Here is a 23,320-nt window from a genome sequence, read left to right on the forward strand (position 1 = left end):
CAATTTTTTTGGCTCTTTTACCCATTTTGTAATGGTGTTTGGAGATCTAAACCATTCATTTTCTAGATCACTTTTTAAAGATCAACTCTACCAAAAAACCAACCAAATTAGAAATCATTTGTTTGGTTAATGTTGTCAAAATTTTGTTGTTTAAATGAGAAACATGGTTCGTCTATTCATTGGATCACAGTTAGATGACCAAATGATTTCAAATTTAGTTCATTTTTTGCATAAATGATCTTTAAACGGTGATTGATAAAGTAAATCGTTCTAATCTTTAAACAACATTGCAAGACAACAAAGAGAACTAAAAAAGTAAAACGAGAATGTCCAAATGAAAAGGTTGCTAGAATTCATATTTTTGTATGATCATACCTTCGTTTTAATAAACATTTTTGACCTAAATTCCTTTTTGAATTAAGCCGTACAAGAAAGAAAGGGCTCAATTAGCAGAATGTGCATAGCTTTCTCAGTTTAATTGGCTAAAATATAGTTCAGGTCTTAATCCATCACATACGTACACATCGAATAAGACTTTACACGTTACACCAAATTTCGATGGAAACTTGAGTAGTCCATATCAGATTATTCGATGCATGATAGCAAGATCGCTGGAAAACAAAATTCACAAAACGATATAATTGAGAATATAAGGCTGATCCAGATGGTAGAAGGGAGGATAACCCATATAATATGATATTTCCGTGGATGAATATCTTTAAGACAGATAGATTTTTCTAAGTACCGAATATTCAAGTGATACTCCACATGACATAATACAAGTTGCGGAAATGACATTTTTTCATGTCCGCTTGAATACTACGCATTTGCAAAAAATTCTCCTCAATACTCATTCTTGACACATTATTCTAGGCTAAAGAAAGTAACCATTCTTCTAGATTAAGAAAGTAAAATCCGAAAGTTCCTCCAACAAATAATGCTGAGATAAAAAAGTAGAACCAACTTGGTCATTCTACGAGCCACGGCATTTGCAAGAACATATCCTCGCCATTTGCAAAGTTACAACACATGGGTACAATGGGGGTTTCAGTTTCCTAGTTTTACTTTTGTATAACAGAAAAGGACATTAAAGTTGCATGGCTCAAGCCCTCAAACCCCTTATAATTTTACCTGAGATGCAATTTTTGCAAGAGCATTCCGTAACTAAGAAGCTTGTAAATACATACAGGCAGTAGAGCTCTCTTCTTATATAGCCTTAAATACCAGAGTTTTGCTGCACAAGCTAAGGATTGATAACTACGGTTACAGAATCGAGTATATATGCCCTATACAATCAAGCGATTTTCAGGAAAAGAAGTGCATTTCGAATCTGAATCCGAATTCACCAGATGTTACTAGAATTATGTATGCACACAATCCGCAAAATAGCATGTCTCGACTACACTGTCAGGACGGTGAGATTTCAAATTGAGGCCCCGATAGACTCTGTTGGACAAAACCTATCTCCAGTTTCGCGAACCTGCAATGCAGGTTGACCTTGTGAGCAATTAAGGGCTTAACTAAGTCAAGCTATGTCAGGCCCGTCAGGAAATTTAAACGTCTCAGATGCACCAAACTTCCTCCTCTCTTCCATTTCTTCTGCATCTGCATATTCTTCGTCAATACTATCATCGTCCTCATCGTGGGAGCCCACTGGTGACAGGGGTTCATGTATGCTTTGGGAACGATTTAGTGGTGTGGCAAGCATGCTGACTTGGCCAAAGTGAGAAATTTCTACAACCACTGTGTCATCATCAGCTGGAAGAGGCTGTTTCCATGGCTCCCCATCAATTCTCATGAATGTATGGTCAGCTGCACCCTTGCAAAACTCGAAACGTACTCTGTTTGCCTACAACCAAAGGACGAGAGAGTGACAAGAAACAGAAATAAAGATGAATTCTTCAAACGATGATCCTTCAAACTAGTTTGATTTGTGTTTATCTAAAGATGACTGCAGCATTGAATGATCAGCGGAGGATATACTTATCGTACTTGTGCAATACGAGTCCCGTGTCCCTTAGAAGTAAGTAACACAAGACCATGCCAGGCATCTCTAAAACCAACAATTTCAATGAGGCCATCATCCACATATGGAGGAGTTAAATCCCGCTGTTAAGCACACATCATGTGAAAAAAAATCATTAAAAAGTGTTGGCAAGAAAAATTGCTACACTTTTCAATTGGAATTTTGGAGAGAACCAATATGTCTGAACAGATAAGGGGAGCAAACGGAACTCACATATTGCATTTTCTTCCTATTTGGTTTCCCCCATGGATCAAGACCACCAGAAAAACTGGGTAAGTTGAGGCAAACAATAGACCTGATGCTATACATCAAAGATAAATGATGGAAATTTAAAGATTATGGAAAGGCTAATAATGTTAATCCGAAAAATAGGAAAAGATGGACGTGGAGACGATGTAAGTTTGTCCCATAAGTTGATTCAGTTAATTAATGTTCAACAAATTATCATACATGTCATTCTAATCAACAATCTGCCTGGGACTCATTGTACCATTTCGTTTAAATGAAGCATGCAAAATGTAACGCTACACAACGTAATCTGAAAAACAAAGGGTCAAAACAACCTTTGGGATAAGTCGCTTTAGAGATTAAGAGAGGCATAACAGTTAACGAAAATTTAAAACAGATCTTTTGTATTACCTGCGAGGTATGAGGACATCCTCCCAATGACCTTGTCTTTTCATGATCCTAAGCTTTATCTGCTGTGCTACGTTCCTGTGTTGAGATTATGGCATTGTCACTAACATGGACAGCCAAACAGAAGGCTAACTTGAAGAATGGTTGATAACCATAGGTCTCAGAATGTTTAAATGAATTCACCAATCCTGATTTCGGATCATTGCAAAAATAAAGAGAACAAGAAGAGTCACTTATTGGTTTCTTTTTTCGTCTTTTTTACCGCAAATTGGGCTATAACTCACTAGTCTTCACTTGAAACTATGCAAATCATATATCTGTCACGAGCCAGTTCTTTCAATAACTAAAACTTAGACTGGGCATGGTGGGTGAGGTTCAATGGAAAGGCGACGATTGGTTTAAGTCGAGTGGGGAGTGCAAATACTGAATGGTGAGTCCAAAAGTGGTGATGTCAAGTAGAGGTCAATAAATTTGAATTTTTTTATTATGAAATTTCTGCCCATTTTTTTACAAGAAATTGTACTACTGTTATGAAATATAAAAAGAAAAACCAGAAGATGTATCATGTACAACTGAGAACAATAAAAGTAAAATTCCAAATGTTACATACAGTTGCTAGAAGACTAACCGTGAAGCTGGATGCGAAAGAGAAGCACAAAACCAACCTTGTGTACATCCAAGCTTCAAGTAAGTACCCTGAACAAATTACAAAATCAAAGAATTATGAAAAGTAGAAAATTTATTTATGACTTATCGGGACAAGTTAGACCCATGCAGTAACAGATGGAAACACCTAGACACCAAAACAACTTCTTAACGCTTAAAATCCAGAACAAATGAAAACCCTGATTAGGTAACCATCATATTAGATGGATGAAGACTTCATTCATTAAAATTAGTGATAAATAAATAGACATTATTTTACGCTAATCTACTTTGGATCATGATGTTAAAGATTCAGAAAATAATTTAGTACTTGATTAACTAACTGGTTTCTAAACTTTTCAGCATGCAACTTCCTCTGTGCGTGAAAATCATATGATATTTGAGCATCCATTCCTGTATAGAACAAAATATATTTGTCAGAAAACCCAGAAACTGCACTCCGTATGAGTTCTTGTCACTACTTATGAACCAAACCAATATCTACTTCGAAACTTTAGGAAGGGCAACACAGTGTAAATATAAGATCAGATTTTTCATTCTTTCTTTTTTAACTTTAACTTGTAGCATCAACAATACAACAGGGGGCATAACTTAATTACCCTGCACATCGACAGCTATATCTTCAAAAAAACAATTCCTTTATGAATAACTACCCAATTACCACCATTCCTCTCCATAGCATGTCATATAAGCCTTATATCTCAATCTATGGCAGACTATGCAAGACGTCATTTATCTGATCGTATGTTATTATGAAATTATGCCCGCACGTGACATAGAGATGCTTGAAATGAGCATGATATTATGCTTACTTTATTTCATTTCTCCTTAACCCTTGGAGGTTATGTTATTGAACTTAAAAATAATATTAAATGTTATCCTCGGATCCCTTCCTCACAACACACAAGCAGAATTCGAAAGACATTCTTGCATTCCTACCCATGCTAAAATAGTTCCAAAAGCCGCCGCGAAAAGTCTGGTAACCCTCCTGAGAACAGCCAACAATTTTGGCAGTAAGTTTACCTAATCGTGTTACAAATGAAGCTAACAAGAAAATGATATGAATTGAGTTATCAATTTTCCGATTGGCACTTGACCAGGAAACGGAAATCATACCATATTGAGTGTATCATTTTGGGAGACCTGATGAAATGCATGTAAAGAATGGGGTAGTTCAAGAGGTGCAATAGGGTCACAAGAATCATCCGCTGGAGACTTCATTCTCATTATTATGTGCCAGCTGATATACCAAAGACAAACGTAAAACAAATAGACTATGTCTCAACTATTCACTGAAGAGTATTGATTCACTGAGCAGTAATGTAGGCTGTACGGACCTGTTAATGTGTATATTTTAAAAAGCTGACTAATTCTAAATTCAAAGTCAATATATTTCACCTGTCAATTTGCATTTCCCTTGCAATCTTCACTTGATTCAAGAAATACTGCACAGATTGACGGTCTGTGCCGGGATTTTTCTTCCCCTGTGAATTAAAAATTTGATGAGCTTACAAAGCTACGGCTGAGTTGAGTTAATGCACATCCAGAAGAAGCCAAACAATTACCATAAATAATAGACTGAAACACACAAGGGTGGCAAACAGAGTATTACCCAACCAAATGCGAAGTGGAGGTTGTTTCCAGTTCCTAATGGTACTGGGGCAATCGGAGGTGGGTTAGGTAGTTTAAGATCAGAAACTACACTGAGGAGCCAGCCTGCCGTACCATCTCCACCTGCAACCTATCAATTCAAGTGTCTATCAATTCAGAAACAATACAGAATGAAATCATGGCCATTTAGAACAACACAGGTATCAAAATTTGAATAACATAAAAGCTCAACTCACGATTATTCTTAACCTCTTCTCGATTTCAGCAGCCAAAACATCTCCACCGCTCTTGAGAGTTTCTAAAGTTACATAAAGCTTGTGTAGCACCTTATCAGGAGCCTTTTCTCCCAAGTCAATAACCTGAAAAATGAGTCAAGCCAATCATCCCATTACTTCAAACTCAAAAAAACATGTAAATCCACGAAGCAAAATTAGAAGTAGCTGCGGTGCAGCCTATAAGTAAACCTGGTTTTCATTGAGAAGGGAACGATACGTAAGAAGAAGTTCACCTCCAAGCTGGCCACCACTTTTGGCATTAACAAACACAATGACCGGACACGAAGGCACAATTCGAACTTTTGGCATATCGGCTCCACTCACAAGTATGTAATTCGGAATGTAAAAGTCCCTCAACTTATCCTCAGTTTTCGTATCACCCATCATCATATCCCAACTGGCAGTGTTTTTCAATCATCAAATCCCAATTTCAAATCAATGACAATGATCAAACACAAAAAAGTAATAACAACAAAAATACTATAATTCGATCAATTAAAGTTCCAAACTTTCAAAAATCCAACCTCTTAGCAAGAAAACTATGAATGTGGGATGCCAAGCGATTCCTAGAACTGCCAGAAACCCGGTTCAGAAACTCCATTTCTGTGTCAAAAAAAAGAAGGGGTTTTAAAGCTTTGACTCAGAAAAAGCAAAATGGTGGTCAGAATTTTCCTCCAGTTTTTTTCTCAGCAACCAAACAGGGGTTGTGGGGATTGCGGAGGTCAAAACAATCCGCCAATCCGAGGAGTTAAAAAGGCGGCAGAGGATATAAAGATAAAGGGTCATCGATTGCTTTACCTGAAGAAGTTTCAGAAAATTTTCCAAGCAATAAAAAATTGAAAAGACAAAAGCCACTGTTTGGATGACAAGCAATGCTCTGATATTCCGAATCTCTGATTGGAACAAGGAATCAATCAGATCATCATCAGAGCATTGCCTGCATCGGGAGAGGGAAAGGAATTAGAATCTTCGCATGATTTTCTCCTCCGTGTTATCAAATTAATTTGAGAAATTTGCGGAATTGGATGGAATTTTGGTGTTTTTCAATTTTTTATTTAAGGTGAGAAATGACCGGGTTCGTCGAAAATTGGGGTTATTTTCGCCCATCGGATTTCAAATTCGGAATATAATGGAGTAAGTAGAAGGGTGGTCATCGTGTGAGGTAGGGTATATTGTCTTGTAGTGGGTGCTGAGCTTGAACATGCCACGTGATGGCGGGAAACTGCGTCGGACTGGAGGTGGACTCAAAGGCTGGCTGCTAGGATGGGCCGAAACCTTCAAAACCCCTTGTAATAGTCTACAGGGTTATCCACTTCTTTCGGGTCGGAAGAGATTATCAGGAATTTCATCTTGCCTGTGATCACAGTTAAGCAGACTCACCCACTCGAAGCATCGGACTCAGGACCTCCAACATTTTCTTTGTCTTTTTGGAGAGCTGCAGTCCACGCCTTTACTATTGGGCCACTTGCCGATTAGCCATTTTGTTTCAGTCTTCAATTTTTTGAAATTTATTGAAATTGTGTTCGATAACATTTTCAAATTTCATAAAACTGAAAACCAAAAAGTGAAAACTCAATGCCAAATTTTGAAAAAAGAAAATAGTTTTCAATTTTAATTTTTTCTTAAAACTAAAAACTAAAAATAGTTACCAAACAGATTTCAATTTTCAAATCTTAATATTTTGAATTTTCTCAAAATTGGACCTGTAATGGATCCAGACCTCAATTTAGACGCTCCTTTGTTATCATGGCAACGCAAACTGCTATCGTCGTATCCTAAATTTCCTTCAAACGATGATATTCAACAAATCAATGATCAAAACCAATTTCAACCAGACCAGCTCCAATATATTGCCCCATTTTTAAACCAAACCCTAATCACTACTTTTGGCCACCCTCATTCCACAATTGGAGCCGATCAGAGTAGTTTTGTTCATATAACATTCCGGGACAAGATCACCAGCTGGCATGCATTTCCGATAACGTCAATAATCAAAGCTCTCACAATACGTGTAGTTTTGGTTTCTATCAAACCCTTCCTCAAGTCCGGCCACCACTACTTATGTCTATAGTTGCACAGAAGATGAGAGGGATAGGATGGTTAATCTTTGACTTGACTTCATCAAAACTTCTCTGTGATACATTATCTTATTTTAGGCTAGTTACAATTTAGGTGTTTTTTTTTTTTTAATTGCGTCACAAAATTACAATTTTTTTCACTTTGCATCATGAGGTTTTAGTATCATAACAATTATCTTAATTATTATTTTAAATACAAGTTAGTACTTTAGTTTACATTGAGTCAATTTTTTATTTAAGGTGAGAAATGACCGAGTTCGTAAAAAATTGGGGTTGTTTTCGCCCACCGGATTTCAACTTCGGAATATAATGGAGTAAGTAGAAGGGAGGTCATCGTGTGAGGTAGGGTATATTGTCTTGTAGTGGGTGCTGAGCTTCAACATGCCACGTGATGGCGGGAAACTGCGTCGGACCGGAGGTGGACTCAAAGGCTGGCTGCTAGGATGGACCGAAACCTTACAAAACCCTTTGTAATAGTCTATTGCACAGAAACCCTAGTAGCCCACATAATTTAATGGGGTAGTTTTGTTTTTTGAAAAAGATGGACAACTGGTGGTAAACCACAGTTATTCTTCTTTTTCGGGTCTAGAGAGGTTATCAGGAATTTCACCCACAGTTAAGCAGATTCACCCACTCGAAGCATCGGACCTAGGACCTGCCACATTTTCTTTGTCTTTTTGGAGAGCTGCAGTCTGCGCCTTTAGCCACTTTGTTTCAATCTTCACTTTTTGAAATTTATTGAAATTGTGTTCGATAACGTTTTCAAATTTCATAAAACAGAAAACCAAAAAGTGAAAACTCAATGCCAAATTTTGAAAAAAGAAAATAGTTTTCAATTTTAATTTTTTCTTAAAACTAAAAACTAAAAATAGTTACCAAACAGATTTCAATTTTCAAATCTTAATATTTTAAATTTTCTCGGAATTGGACCTGTAATGGATCTAGACCTCAATTTAAACGCTCATTTGTTATCATACCAACGCAGACTGCTATCATCGTATCCTAAATTTCCTTCAAACGATGATGTTCAACAAATCAATGATCAAAACCAATTTCAACCAGACCAGCTCCAATATATTGCCCCATTTTTAAACCAAACCCTAAACTTTTGGCCACCCTCATTCTACAATTGGAGCCGATCAGAGTAGTTTTGTTCCTATAACATTCCGGGACAAGATTACTAGCCGGCGTGCATTTCCGATAACGTTAATAATCAAAGCTCTCACAATACGTGTAGTTTTGGTTTCTATCAAACCCTTCCTCAAGTCCGGCCACCACTACTTATGTCTATAGTTGCACAGAAGATGAGAGGGATAAGATGGTTAATCTTTGACTTGACTTCATCAAAACTTCTCTATGATACATTATCTTATTTTAGGCTAGTTACATTTTAGGTGTTTTTTTAATTGCGTCACAAAATTACAATTTTTTTCACTTTGCATCATGAGGTTTTAGTATCATATCAATTATCTTAATTATTATTTTAAATACAAGCGGTATTACTACTTTAGTTTACATTGAGGGAGAGTGAAATGTTTGAACCCAAAAAATGCACTTGGTTGAAAGAGAATGTCCTAATCACCATGGTAATTCATGATTTGGGCCTTTTGTCGATTTTAATATGGTCGATATTTTGCAAAATTGATTATGTGGCAAAGGTTGGTTGTTGTTTTGGAATACGAGGTGTTGATTGAGGAGAAGACAAGGCTCGATGAGATTTTGATTTATATGGTGCCAATGTAACTTCCACGTAAACTCAAAAATAAGCGACACGCTTCGTAACACAAAGACTAGATATAAGACATAAATTGATAATTAAGAAGAAACTAATGAGGTATGTACATTTAAAAAGCCTAAAGTGGATTGGAAGGGAAGCCTACAGTGGATTGGAAGTGAAGCAAAAGGGACAAATAGTTCCCCTATTCGAACCTACATGTAATATATACACATATCTCATTGGTTGGTTTTACGTAAAGGCTTTAAGCCTTTACAATTTCAAATTTTACAACAACACTCTATCAACGTTTTAAAATGATTGTAACAAAAAAAAATTGTTGCAAATTTGCTAAATATGATACCAATATGTATATGAAATTTCACGTAACAGAACATAGAAATTAAAAGAGTAAGCTACACAGATTAAGATCCTTAAGTTTAAGATAATTTCATGTGTGACCGTCTAGCACAAAATCATGATTGGTAATGTGTGAAGACGTTCAAGACCTTAAAAGGACCACTTATTGTCTGACGAGGATAGAAAGTTGTAAACATATATACATACGTACATATATAGGAAATTGTTATTAGCACTTCAAAAATCTCATTCTACACTCTAAACTTTCCATATTAGGAAAGAAAAATATACTTGTGAGAAGTGTAGAATGAATTTTTTGAGTACCAATAACACTTCCATATATATATATATATATATATATATATATAGTTTTGCTGAGGATAAAATGGTAAGTTGAGTAAATGGATGAATGGATTGAACAGTTTGGGTCGTTTGTGATAAAGTTGTGATAAGTAAGCCCATAAAAAGCCATAAAAAAGTACCCGACCAAGAAAGAAGACGGCGTTCGTTCCAAGCTGAGACACTCCGTACAAAAGGCTCAGCGCTTTCTTTCTTCTGCGACACCAGAACCAGATCGACCTTCCAAGTTCCAACCATCCCGGTCCACGTAACCAAAATAGAATAAACAAACAAAAACCACAAACTTCTCAGCCGCCGGAACCCCGACACGTGTAACAACCACCATCACCACCACCATGCGTCCCCCAATCATCACCGTCCGCGGCGGCAGATGGCCGGGGCACGCCGGACGCCGATGATTGTTTATAAGCCGTCGTTTTAATAGAAATGCCGGCGACCGAACAACTGCGCCACCTGCGTTTCCTGGAGTGCAACCGTCACGAGCTCGATCACCATGTCCAGGTCGGTTTCCTTGTCAAAGTTTCGATCTTTCGTCTGTTTGAATGTTCTCCTTTAATTCTTGCGTTTTGTTTGGTAGCTGAGAAAACCGAGGGAAAAAGAACAAATGGAAATCAATAGTCTTTTTCGTTTTCAGAAGCAATCCCAAACGAGCTCAACTGTGTTTATTTTATTTGTTCATATATTCGAATTGGTTGAACATATGCTTCTGTTGTGGCTGAGTTAATAATTCTTTTGCAGAATAATAAATACACACACACACACACACACACATACATAATTGATATGTATATAATTGATTCCCAATAAGCATGGATCAGAGGGCTATTCAAAATCTTTGGTTTCAGAGAAGTGATGGGGGCATTGGGTTCTCAAAATTTTTGTGCTTTGTCATTGTTATATCGAGTCGAAATTCTAAAATAACCGACAAAACTCTGCATAATTTTCATGCTGGAGTAGCATCTTTGTCTTGTTTTCATTTTCTGTTGTATTTTCGGTTTTATAGCTTAAGTGGACTGGTTATATATGAAAGAGATTTTATGATATGCAGATTTTTGGCCTATGGAAATGTGAGGAGGGGTGTAAGATCCTTTCTTCAAGATCAGCGAACTGGATACGTAGAAGTTGCAAGTAACAAAGTGTATCGCTCAGTTGAAGCCCCTTACACCCTATGCAGATTGTTTCCGAGGTATATGCATTGTTTAAGAGGGCAGTCTCCGTTTATGTTACATAAAGCAAGAGATAAGTTGTTAAGGAGCAGTGGTTCTAGGAACTTATATACCCTATCGTCAAGAACCAGAGTTTCTCACCATGCTCAATTTGCTTGGAAAAGGTTTTCTCAGTTATGTTCCTTTAGGGGCCCAACTTTACGGCCAATTGGTCAAATTGCACGTGCGGTGAGCTTGTCTTTGACACGCTCAAATTTAGTAGCTCCTGGTGTTATTGCCTTTGTAATTGGAGAGTTTGCTCGGACACAGAGAACATGTGCAGAAGCAGAAGGCCTCCCAACAAAAGACACTCTTTATCTTCATGCCCAAGATGGACATATTTATTTAACCGCACTTGTGTTTGCGCTTGTGGAGTGTTTTATCTTGTTTATTAGAGCAGTTTATCTAGCAATTTTGTTCTCACCCTGTATAGCTATGGCACCCTTTGCAAAGTCCCTTGGCCGTCGGTATAGGAAAATATGGCTTCGTGTTCTCCATCTTACACTGGAAAAGGCTGGCCCGGCATTCATAAAATGGGGTCAATGGGCTGCTGCAAGACCAGATCTCTTCCCAAGAGATTTGTGCAGTGAACTTTCAGAACTTCACACTCATGCTCCAGCACATAGTTTTTACTTCACCCAAAAAAGTATTGAGAAGGCGTTTGGTCGAAGGCTGCCTGAAATTTTTGAAAAATTTGAGGAGGAACCTGTGGCATCAGGAAGTGTTGCTCAAGTCCATCAAGCTGTACTCAAATACAGATACCCGGGTCAGCAGATCAAGCCCAGGGTTGTCGCTGTCAAGGTTAGACATCCCGGTGTTGGTGAGGCAATTAGGAGGGACTTCGTGATTATTCATTGTGTAGCCAAAATTTCAAGGTTAATCCCTTATTTGAAGTCGTTGAGATTGGATGAAAGCATTCAGCAATTTGCCGTTTACATGATGTCACAAGTTGATCTGTCAAGGGAAGCTGCACATTTGAGTCGTTTTATCTATAATTTCCGAAGATGGAAGGATGTCTCATTTCCGAGGCCTCTATATCCCCTGGTGCACCCATCCGTTTTAGTGGAAACTTATGAACAGGGCCAAAGTGTTATGCACTATGTTGATGAGCTGGAAGGAAATGAACCAATAAAAAATGCCCTTGCTCACATCGGGTCCCATGCTCTGTTGAAGATGCTTCTGGTAAAATTTACTATGTTCTGCTCGTTATTTTTTTCCTTTTTCTTTCAATCCTTTTAACTTATTTAGTTTATGTAAATCCATCATCTTGGTTTACAGGTTTCTTTATGTTCTACCCTTAACCAGTCTCGAAAATGTAACTGACCAATAACAATATCTGCACCAACCGGCAATGATAGGGCATGAACTAATTGAATGTTTGTTAAGGCATACCATTAAGAACATATACCATAGGCTAGTGGAAATTTATGTTTGTTTTCACTACATTGCATGTATCAATCTATTTGCAGTACGTATGCCTTTTTAAGAGCCGGCCCGGTAAATAAATTTCTATTTAAAGTGAAAAAGTGAGGCTTGTAGTACCTAGTAATCAACATAATTCTTGTAGAACAGTTAGAGGTGATTTGTTGATGGTAGCAGCTAGTAGCTTGAATTTGAAAGTTCTCATCCTTTAAGTAAACGCTAAGATGTGTACTTTTTCTTCCAGGTTGATAATTTTATCCATGCTGACATGCATCCTGGGAATATTCTTGTCAGAGTATCCCGTTGCAAGTTACCAAGTAAACAACTATTTAGAATGAGGCCTCATGTTGTTTTCCTTGATGTGGGCATGACTGCCGAACTTTCTAAGAGAGATCAACTGAATTTAGTCGAATTCTTCAAGGCTGTAGCCCTTAAAGATGGTCGAACTGTTGCAGAGCGCACTCTGAGATTATCTGGACAGCAAGACTGCCCAAATCCCAAGGCTTTCATTGAGGTAATGCATTGCTTCCAAGCTTTTTTGGTAGAAAAGAACTTGTTAGTTTTTGCAATTCAAAACAATTTTACACTTGTCACTTTTGTCTCTTAGCTAAAAAACTTCACACCAAATCGAAAGATATATTTTTAATTCAAAGTTCTTCGTAACTTTTGATCCTTGTTTATCCAAAATGTTTATTTAAAAGTTTCTGGAAAAATGATAAGAACACAACAGTCCGTTCTTATTCTTAAGGGGTAGGAGATACTACTTGGCTTAAAGGCCGTTGGCCATATTTTAACACTTACAAGCTACCTTATCTTCGTAATTTGCATGAATATGAATGACTGGTTCAACATAATTCAAAAGTTATTCTTGTTGGACAAGGTATTTTCTCTGTTCAGGCATGCTGCAACTGGCCATAATTTACCGATGATAATATATAGTAAATGACTATTATGTGTTGTAAACTGTTACCTTTATGTTTGTTAAGGTGTCATCCAAGTTTCGAATTAGACTCTGAGGCCTTAACCAAAACTGTGCCCATGAGTCGTGTGTAAAAAGATGCAAACGTAAACATGGGTATTTGAGTTCTGCATATATTCCTTTATTTAAATGTTTGTATAGAGGTTCGGATAGATCATAGTCACTTTTTAACTTGATGTGTGCATTTCTCTAACAGGAAGTAGAAAAATCTTTTAAAATCTGGTACTCCCCAGAAGGAGACATCATCCATGCTGCCGACTGCATGCATCAATTGCTTGAGCAAGTTCAGCGGCATAAAGTTCGAATTGATGGCAATGTTTGCACAGTGATGGTGACCACTTTGGTTCTCGAGGTAACGCGCTTCTTCCTTTAACATCTGCATGAAAGTCACACACCCTCACATACTAAGATCTAAAATCGAATAACAGTACTCGATATAACTTAGAGGATGAGGCAGTTAGTGAAAATATATGGAGTTGGAGAAAGCAGAGACATGTCTGACCATTTATTGCCTTTCATGTTTAGGCCATTCTATGTCATCGGTGTTATATGAATGCCAACTAGTTAAAATGTACATTTTCATTCAAACTCTCTTGTTTTCCGTCTAGGGGTGGCAGCGGAAGCTTGATCCCGAATACGATGTGATGCAAACTTTACAAGCATTGCTCTTTAAGGCTGACTGGGCAGAGTCCCTCACTTACACCCTTGAAGGACTCATGGCCCCGTAAAAGGTTCCATTTTTCCTTTTCTTTTATTCTCGTTACTAAACCCGTAAAATTTAAAAAAAAAAAAAAAAAAAAAAAAAAGACTATATTTCCTTTTAGAAAATTTTGACAGAGAGAGAGAGAGCAGGATTCATGCAATATTATAGTGGAGAGGAATAATGGGTTTTGTACAACTTTCCTACATTCCTTATGTTGTATGACCTTGTCATTGTTTTATTACATTTTTAGTTTATTTTTACACTTTTCATCTTTGTGGTTCCACTCAATTTGCATTTTGGTCCCTGTTTTCGGTATGAACTAACATATATAGTCTCCTGATAATTCAATTTTCATCAGTTTAAGTAGCGGATAAACCAGATATGAATAAAAGAACGTCGAATACGATTACAAAATGCAATCCAGAAATACTATTCATGTTTTATATTACAAAACCAGCACTCCAAAGGAGGAATTCGCGAAAAAAAGAAAAAAAATCCTTTAGGGAAGGTGCCACGCCATCCATCTGATGGTGTCGACCAAGTCACAATCATCTGACCTCGTTCTCGCAGTATTTGCCTTGTACGGTAGGCTGGAAAACGTGAATGTGATACCAGTCGGAGACTTTGATGAAAAGTTGTATATGGGTCTCGTATCAAAAGATTACAAGGAACAAGAATATATAGATGAACAAAAGTGGGAGAGAACCCTCTCCGTACATTAAGCCATACCTATCGACATTGTTTAGGTACGGTGTCAGCTACAGCCCACAACCATACACAATCGTCCAATACTCCCCCTCTCAAGCTGGATTGAGAAGATTGATTGATCCAAGCTTTGGAAAGTAGACGCGGCCGCTGTTAGGTTGGTCCATTCAAAAGACCTCCATCCAGGTTGCAAGTTCGACTTGGGCACTAAGCAGACCAGGATGCTCAACCGATTCCTCACCCAGATCAACCTCGTTCAAAACATTGATTTTGGACATCCAAGTCAAGGGAACAAGAAACCAAAAGCTCTAAACAACTTGAGCTAGGCATCGGTCTCCACATTTTAAAGCTCACTCCGTCGCTCGGGCTCGGCTCATATAACAAGCACGCCAAGTCAACCTCGAGCTCAAAATACAAACAAGGAGAAACTGCAATGCTTATGCTATGAAGTTCAACTTTGAAAATATCACCGCTTTTTTTAGTATTATTAATAAAATTTCATTAGATCCTTTTGGTTTTAAAAAGTTTTTTACGCTATTTTCATTAGTTTTTTTTAAAATATATATAAAAAATAATTGTGTACCAAATAAAATAAAAAACAAAAAACTACTTAATGACACAATAAAAATCAAAATGCCCCTTCAAGACGGTCCTTTTAAATGTTATTATCGTTCATAAAAAATATCTTCAGAAAGTACAAGGAGAACTTCAGTATGTTTAAAAGAAGAAACGAGTAAGGTCAGCTAAATCTGAATGCGGAAACTCAGAAAGCCAATGGCATCAATCTTGTAAGCAAATTCAAACACCATCCCCCAGCATACTGGCAGATCACGGAGTTTCCACAAATATCTGCACCACCTCTTTTCCAACTTTGAACATCTCCGATCTTGTCCTCCAACGTCGACAAGTGTGGCGTCTCTCGACTCAACTATTAAGCCTCTCAAAGAAGTAAAGGTATCCCATGTCCTTGGGAGGATTAACGGAAGCTCCAACTTTGCTGTCATTGAAAATAACCCATCTGCCATCTTTTAAGATGTGCGCAACATAATGACCACATTGAGTAGATGTTCCGATGTGGCTTACAATTCCCATGAGTCTATATCCTGCATAGACCCAAGTGACAACAGTTACAAAAACCTAAAATCGAACACATCGGATATATTCATGTAAGTACTGTTCAACACACGCGTATCACATATGCATCATGCATATACATCTATAATATAAGAAATGGTATAAGATACTTACTTCCTGCTCCATCAGGCAGTCCAGCATCAATCGCAGTAGGTGCACCATCAGATGTTGTCGCATCCATGTCCGATGAAACAGAAGCATCAGGATTATTGAATATCCAATCTGTGGCTTTCTCGATGTCACCACCCTGTCAAATATACATAATTTAAAGATAAGCAAAGGTTGCCAAAATCTTCAGTAGTTAAACAAATACACAAGCAGCTGCCAATACTAAAAAGAAAAAGGAGCTCCTAAAAAGTTTTACCGATGCTTTCAGTGCCTTCCGAGCAATGTCTTCTTGAAAACCAAATGAAATCAACATATCCACTTTTGATTGGTCAACCACACACTGTCCTCCTTGAGAAATAGGAGTATCTATATCTGGAAAAGGAAGCAGGTGTCAGTATCATTTAGTTCCCTAAACATAACTCGGTGTCACAACAAAAGCTAACTCTTGCTAAAAAGATGCTACTTTCTGATATGAAAGAACTACCCTGGCAAGAACCTAGTTGCATTACCTGCATCATCCATGTGAGAAAGTAGCCAATTCATTGCCTCTTCCACTCCGGCATTCGACGTATTAATGGCAGCTTTCTGACAGTGTAAATGGTTGAAACCCATTGAAACAAGCTGGGAAACAATACTCTCGTCGGCGACAGGTTTATTCGGTTCCTCCTCTTCTCCTGAAACGGAAAAGTGTAGTCAACACATAATTCAGAAGCACATAACATTATTTTGTATTACACAAGCACATGTACGCATATACCATACAGGACCAAAAATGCAAAAGGAACTCTCTCCTGATGCTGGCACATTTTCCAAACTCAATTAGCAAAGGACATGTCAAAGGAACATAATGCAATTAAATGCTAAAAACGTCATTTTAACAATTTTGTTTGCCTGCTACTTTACAGACTTCAAAATATGAGACGACTTGGGTTTAATTTGGATGATAACACAAGGAAGGTGCCACTAAAATGCATTACAAATTGGGTGAAAATTTCCACAATAAATATTCTTAAGGAAATGTCTAAGAACGAACATGTGAACAGGCACCATTGAAAAGTTTTTACAATTTCTCCAAAAAAAGAATTATACAAGACATTGGGAAAAGAAAATTTGCAACACATACCACCCTCCGGCATCAACTCTTCACCAGGTTGGAGTCCCTTGCTCCGCATGTGACTGATATCAATGATATCAGGAACATCTATATATACATCTGCATAGACAGATACCATAAACAATGAGAAGACTATAAAAACCCAACGGTATTAATGCATATTCAGGAACCCAGCAAAACATACCAAGCTTTTTTGGCACCCAGCCCACTTCCATTACAAACTTTCGCATGTGCAACACCAGATAATCAGGGAATGAAGTTAGACCTGTACTCCTGCAGTGCATTGAACTAGATTTAAGGGAGGAAATAATTTTTAACCAATAGACATCAGGATTATATAAGACATGCAGATTACCAGTTCAGAAATATATGATAAAAGAACATCTTAACTCTGTAGTGGAACATTAACCAATTTTCCTTCCTAAACAAATGGTCTACTGTTGAAAACACCCAAGACAAATGTCCAAGGTAAAAACACCCTGACCCGCATATGGCAAATTTGTGAATAACATGCCTGCCATTTTATTTGTTAGTTACTCGGTCCATATTTATATTTAAAAGGTTTTTTCATAATAAATTAGTGGACAGCTCCATCATTTTCTTTCTCCAAATTACTTCAAGTCCTCCACATGTGTTCTTGTCCATCAATCGGCCTTCAGCAGACAAAATAATACCATCTAATAATAGTTTGATACCAGCAATCAGAAAGCTTACTTCACAGCTGTTGTCTTGGCCTTCAAGGCAGTGCTGTAAAAATCCTGTATCTCTTCTGGAGATGAAAAGCTTGCAAGGCATGCTTCTAGAGGAACCCTTGGACGTACAATCTCATCACTGGATCTGGAAGAACTCACCACTCTTAGTTCAAAGTGTGCAAGGAGATTAAAAGTGAAAACATGATAGTGAATTTGAAACCATATGAACTTACACTTCCTTGCCTTCTGCAATCTTTTCAGCTTTCAATTTCTGAAATGCTTCAAGTTCTTCTGAATTTTCAAAGAAAGAAGAAAACAAGATTATCAGCTTTTGGAAACATATTTCAGCATCAATAGTGGCCCAAGAAGAAACTCACCTTTATTAGTGGCTGCATGAAGTGGAATGTTTAATGAGAGAATGTAGTCGAGCCTTCTATGGTAAGCAACCTTCCCAGATGAACACATAATACGATCTTCAATGCCAAACTTAAAACTCCTAGCAGGATCCACTTCAGGTCTTCCAGAATGAACTCGTTCAACTTGGTCAAGAAAATGAAGGAAGAACTCCAAGGCATCCTAAACAAAATTTGGTTTTCAATAATTTAAATTAAAGAGCAAACAATGATAGCAGTAAAAATCATATGTGAGATGATCAAAGAAGGTTCTCCTAGTGGCTTATGATAAGAGAGACACAGAGAGAGCTTTTCAAATTCAAATTTCTATATTAAATAAGACAATACACATAAAAAACACCACACATCTTTTAAGGATTTAAAAAAAAAAAAAGACTTCTGTAAAAAATTGCAAATCTTTTGAGATAGATCATAAAAGATGGTGAATGTACCTGTTGTCTCATGGAGGAAAATTCCGGATGGCTGGCAGCTATAACAGCTTTAAACATACGAGGGGGTATGCCTTCCTGTTTCTAATATTTATTACAAGGTGCACAGAAACACGAGATACAGAACAAGTCAAAAGGAAATCACTGAATGAACCTCGCATATTCTACTAAATGGGGGAAGGATGTCCTTTTCACTAATTTTTGAAAGTATAGAAAATTGAGGGACTATTGGGAAATTGTGTCTTGATAGAAGTATTGGGAAATATGGATACAATAGTCTCATCAAGATTCAGTATAAGGGTGAACACGAAACAAATCACTTGCATATTAAGTTCAAATTTACACTGGAAGACCAAAACATTAACAATGCATAAGCATAGATAAGTAAGGCAGGCCACTTAGAGTGCGGGTGCTTATCCAGAGAGAGCTTACTGATTTTGTTGTAGGGGCAGCAGCATTTGTATGATCTTTTTCCTGGACAACATATAAGAAATCTCAGCCACCATCAAGCAGGATCAGAAACCATCAAATTAAATAACCCATTTTACTAAAACAAACATACCTCAGTTACAGGAACAGAGTATTTACCAGACAGCAAACCATGTGCCAGCTTTGTTCTGCCATACAAGACACAAGTCTTTAGTACATACGACTTATGCAGAAAATTAACACAAGACTCACATTAACAAGTAACACAACTTAGCTTTCTTATCGTGAATAGGAACATATAGTTAACCACAAAAGATGAAAGGAATGCATATAGAATCAACACTAAGAATCCACTAACTACTTACAACTGCATGTTTAGGTCTACAGTGGGGTCAGCTGGTGCTTTCTCAAAAGCCATTTTCAAACTTTGATTCTTGAAGTATCTGATCAAATGTAATAACAAAATATTAACCAGTACGAAACATTTATCTTCTAGATTGATTTCTTTTCATTGAAACTAAATAATATAAAGTGTAAACTTACCCGGAATAGAAAGAGTGTGTTGAAAACACGACTTGCATAGTCGCTGCCATATAGCAGCTGCAATAAAACAAAATGAGAAATCAAGACAGTTCTAATAGATACAATGTCTTGAGAACACTCCAAAGGTACCAAATATACCTGTTTCCAAGATTCACAAGTCCAGTGTAACCAGGTCCAAATATCGGTTCGACTTCCTGTCCACTTTCTTGAATCCGGTTCCAGTCAAAATTGGTATTCTGGTCAAGCTCTCTTTCGGCAGTTGTCATTTCTGTCTGAAAACAAGGTGGTATCAGTTATTCTATCAAATTTTACACTGGCAGAATAATATTAATAAAATTACAGCAATTCAAATGCATAATTTCCAAGCAAACATTTGGAATGTTAAGAAATTTCAGGGAAACAAAATACTGAACTTCCAAAAAAAATCAGAAGTCAAGAGACATCTGGTTTTCATTGAAAATATTCATGATTGACCATACTCTTTAACCAAGCAGTCCACCAAGGGAGTGCTTTAACCAAAGGTAAGAGGAATAGGTGATCAATCCCCAGCTCGGAGAGTGCTGACTATGTTGTGCAAAACAGAAATGCAACCAAAGGAGAAAACTTCAAGACCTGTTCAACGAGCTAGAGTCCAGAAATTTTCTGTATTTGTTACAGAACGTATGATATCATTACTGTATTCTAAATAATTAGATTACTCATATGCAACAGATTCCTTTAGAACGTACGATATCATTACTGAATTCTAAATAATTAGATTACTCACATGCAACAGATTTCTTCACCTTCAAAGATGATCTTTAGCTCTTTCATACCTCAATGTATTATCAAACATAATTTTTTTCCCAATCAAACATTTCACAAGTTTTGTTATCACGCTAGAACATTATTATTGTCTTCAATCATATCTAAAACATATCCCTAACACACAACAAACTGAAATTTTATTCATAAAGAGATACAACTTTATTCAAATATGTGTGTAAAAATACAGTACCACATGTTTTATTTCAATCTTTGCAAAGAAAATCAACTTGTACATAATTTGACAATTATTACATGATTCCAAAATTGATGTATAAGAATGCGACATAACGATTTAATTCAACTAATAGAAAAATAACAGTTAAACTCTGTTAAGAACATATTTTAGCATATGTTAAGAATAGAGGAGCCGTGCTTGAAACCAAAATTAGTAGGTCATGAGCACATTTCAAAAAAGATGAAACTAACCTTCTGTAACGATGAGAAATCAATGCCAAAAAATGCCAGATGTTGCGCTAAAAGTGGGTCTAATACACTATCATCCTCTGGGTATGAAAAAACATCTGAGCTGCCACAATATGTTAGTTATCATTAGCAATCAATACATGTAAGACAAACTCATTCATTCGAAAGAATCAACTATTAGTTCATGTTTGCCGGGATTTGTCTGCTAAACATCATGTTATTCATTCATGAACATGCACCACATAAAATGCATAACTTAAATGTACTCATAAACACAAGCACATAACTACAAATAGAATAAGTAATTGCAGAGATTTTAACAACACAAGGCAGCATTACCTGCTCCTTCCAGATCAGCTGTAATTGTCCCCAGTTTTACAGCAAGAGGATAGCCCGTCTCCTTATAGTGTTCAATGGCATGGTTGTTGCCACCAGTTCCATCCCAATTTTTTCTCCCACAAAGGATCATTCCATCAGTTAGATTCAACCAAAGATTTTCCCTTTTATCACACTTGCAACATTTCCAGCCAGATGAAGGAATAATAATACCATTGCCAATCTGTTGCAAATTCGTTGCATAAGCACTAACTTGCTTCTTCTCAGCAGTCCATGCTGCAAGTTGTTCTTTCCTCTCAGCACCCTCCGCCAATAAAATAGCATCAACTGCCAATCTTACCTGTAGAAAAAATCGTAAGCTTCCCTATTTGCTCTCTTTTTTAATTTCACTTCAATAATAATCTAAAACAAATAGAAAAGAATGAGCACCTTCTCTGGTAATTCGACAGATGGGAATGGAAGAGTTACATAATCAGGCAATAGGACTATACTGTGCGTTTCTTCATATTCAGGTTCATTGTTATCAAATCCCCCATCGACACCTACAAATCATACGATTCATACCACAGATTAAAATTTGTTTCATCAAAGTAGAAAATGCACTACTAGTACACAGCACTCTAACCACGGAGTATTGTAGAGCTATACGTAGAACATCTGAGGCTTAAGCAATATGACCGCATTCATTTCGTTTCAGTGAGAAGTGTAAGAAACTCCTACTGTCTGATGACTACACATATGCTGATTGCATTGTAGTCTAGATACTATCAAATCAGGAGAATCCATCCAACATGCACAATGGTGCCTCCAAATAGCACAGATTGCATAAATACATCATCCAAACTCAGTAATTTCCAATACCACACAGTTATAGATCATTTTGATTAAAATTACCTATAGCCATGAGTGTCGGTTTCTTCAAAGGCCTATCTTCAGGAACCAACACTTTTGTTTGCTTTATATGCAAATAAACTGGATTTCCAGTTTTTTCGTAGTTCCAGCCCACACAATCCTTCCCAAAAGCAAGAAATGTGTTCATATCCACAAACAAACCACCTTCTGATCTCTGAAAATCATCATGGGATCGCCATTAGAGAAAACAAACCCACAAATAAACAAAAAATGGAAAAAAAATATTTAATTGAATTCCTGATACAACAAAGATCTTTTCAAAAATTAAAGGACAAAAATTCAAGCACGACACACTAACACCTAACACTATTCATTACACAAGAAGCCAGGTAAATGAACCCTAAGAATTAGTTTCGTGCTATGTTTTCGGTATTTGCTTTTACAAACATACAGAAATCTTCACCAACCATGCTTTCCTTGGGTTCAGTTTATCGGCATCCACACTATGAAAAAAGGAATAAAAAGTGGAAATTGCACAAAAACATCTTGAAACAAACAAAATTGATAAGCCATAAAAATCATCTAAGTGCAGCAAAATTAAAGCAGCACTTGGAAGAAATAGTCGAATTCGAAAAATTAAAGCAGTCGTATTAGAAACTGAGCTATAGCATCTTCCCGTTGTTTCCTATACCTTCTCAGCAGCCAAACAGAAGACAAGCAAACATAGCTATCCTCTGTTTGGGGGGCGAGAAAGCTCGAGAAAATTGAACAGAAAAACGAAAGCAAATTCAAAAGCTTGAAGTAGATAAAGTGAGTGGGAGGGAAATTGGTTACCGGAGTGTCGAAAGAGATGCAGCATTCTTGCTTGTAGATGCGGTTGGTGGGTTCCGGGATCCGAACCCGGGAGAGATTGGATCGGAGCAGTTCCATGGGGTCGAGCATCGCTCTCTGTGCAGAAAGAAAGGGTTTTGAAATTGGACAGGCAAGACGAGAGAGAAAGAGGGAGAGAGAGAATATGATTCCTTGCCCTAAACCAGTGCAAAGTTTTCTGTATGCTTTGCTTTTTGAATACAAAAGCAACAGGGAATACGTTTTGAAATTTCTCTGGTCTTCCTCGTCTCGTCTCGACTCTCGAGAAGGACAATGGTTGGAGGACTGGGCTTTTTGGGAGGTTTAAACAATTTGGTAGTCCAGGATTGAGAATGAATAAATAAATAAATAAATTGTATTTGTGTCAATCCGTGTAAAGTTAAGGTTATCTTCAACCGAAAAAAGATTAATAAACTCTCTTTTAACTCTAA

At 37.1% G+C, this 23,320-nt stretch overlaps 3 protein-coding genes across 5 annotated transcripts; 1 reads left to right on the top strand and 2 right to left on the bottom strand.

The window, feature by feature from the left end:
* Positions 1 to 1,180: 1,180 nt before the first annotated feature.
* On the bottom strand, positions 1,181 to 6,350 carry LOC103941540 (diacylglycerol kinase 1). 3 transcript variants are annotated; one of them, XM_048564066.1, is made up of 14 exons: positions 6,013 to 6,350; positions 5,739 to 5,817; positions 5,404 to 5,611; positions 5,176 to 5,298; positions 4,941 to 5,069; positions 4,727 to 4,812; positions 4,445 to 4,568; positions 4,268 to 4,316; positions 3,639 to 3,721; positions 3,291 to 3,358; positions 2,666 to 2,740; positions 2,240 to 2,255; positions 1,993 to 2,109; positions 1,181 to 1,849 (listed from the first exon to the last, which is right to left on the bottom strand). In XM_048564066.1, the coding sequence occupies exons 2-14, from the start codon at positions 5,813 to 5,815 to the stop codon at positions 1,526 to 1,528; spliced, it is 1,479 nt and encodes a 492-aa protein (XP_048420023.1). In that variant the 5' UTR covers positions 5,816 to 5,817; positions 6,013 to 6,350; the 3' UTR covers positions 1,181 to 1,525. The 3 variants fall into 3 exon arrangements, with proteins under 3 accessions (XP_048420023.1, XP_009350021.2, XP_048420024.1); XM_009351746.3 differs by having other exon boundaries at positions 2,240 to 2,327; positions 6,013 to 6,345; XM_048564067.1 differs by lacking the exon at positions 6,013 to 6,350 and having other exon boundaries at positions 2,240 to 2,327; positions 5,448 to 5,611; positions 5,739 to 5,969.
* Positions 6,351 to 9,837: 3,487 nt separating this feature from the next.
* Positions 9,838 to 14,304, top strand: LOC103941541 (uncharacterized aarF domain-containing protein kinase 2). Its single transcript, XM_009351749.3, has 5 exons — positions 9,838 to 10,227; positions 10,775 to 12,113; positions 12,598 to 12,867; positions 13,529 to 13,684; positions 13,941 to 14,304. Exons 1-5 carry the CDS (start codon positions 10,220 to 10,222, stop codon positions 14,058 to 14,060), a joined length of 1,893 nt encoding a protein of 630 aa, XP_009350024.2. The 5' UTR covers positions 9,838 to 10,219; the 3' UTR covers positions 14,061 to 14,304.
* Positions 14,305 to 15,368: 1,064 nt separating this feature from the next.
* Positions 15,369 to 23,067, bottom strand: LOC103941538 (ubiquitin carboxyl-terminal hydrolase 14). The gene is made up of 20 exons (XM_009351744.3): positions 22,854 to 23,067; positions 22,062 to 22,233; positions 21,597 to 21,709; positions 21,171 to 21,507; positions 20,835 to 20,929; positions 19,740 to 19,873; positions 19,602 to 19,658; positions 19,424 to 19,501; positions 19,192 to 19,246; positions 19,062 to 19,103; positions 18,633 to 18,713; positions 18,166 to 18,364; positions 18,022 to 18,079; positions 17,811 to 17,933; positions 17,281 to 17,369; positions 17,106 to 17,195; positions 16,492 to 16,656; positions 16,239 to 16,354; positions 15,989 to 16,121; positions 15,369 to 15,843 (listed from the first exon to the last, which is right to left on the bottom strand). Exons 1-20 carry the CDS (start codon positions 22,959 to 22,961, stop codon positions 15,665 to 15,667), a joined length of 2,424 nt encoding a protein of 807 aa, XP_009350019.2. The 5' UTR covers positions 22,962 to 23,067; the 3' UTR covers positions 15,369 to 15,664.
* Positions 23,068 to 23,320: the final 253 nt, after the last annotated feature.

The sequence above is a fragment of a genome, unplaced genomic scaffold (assembly GCF_019419815.1).
Source record: "Pyrus x bretschneideri cultivar Hongxiangsu unplaced genomic scaffold, Pyrus_bretschneideri_v1 Contig38, whole genome shotgun sequence".
In the NCBI taxonomy this organism is placed as follows: Eukaryota; Viridiplantae; Streptophyta; class Magnoliopsida; order Rosales; family Rosaceae; genus Pyrus; species Pyrus x bretschneideri.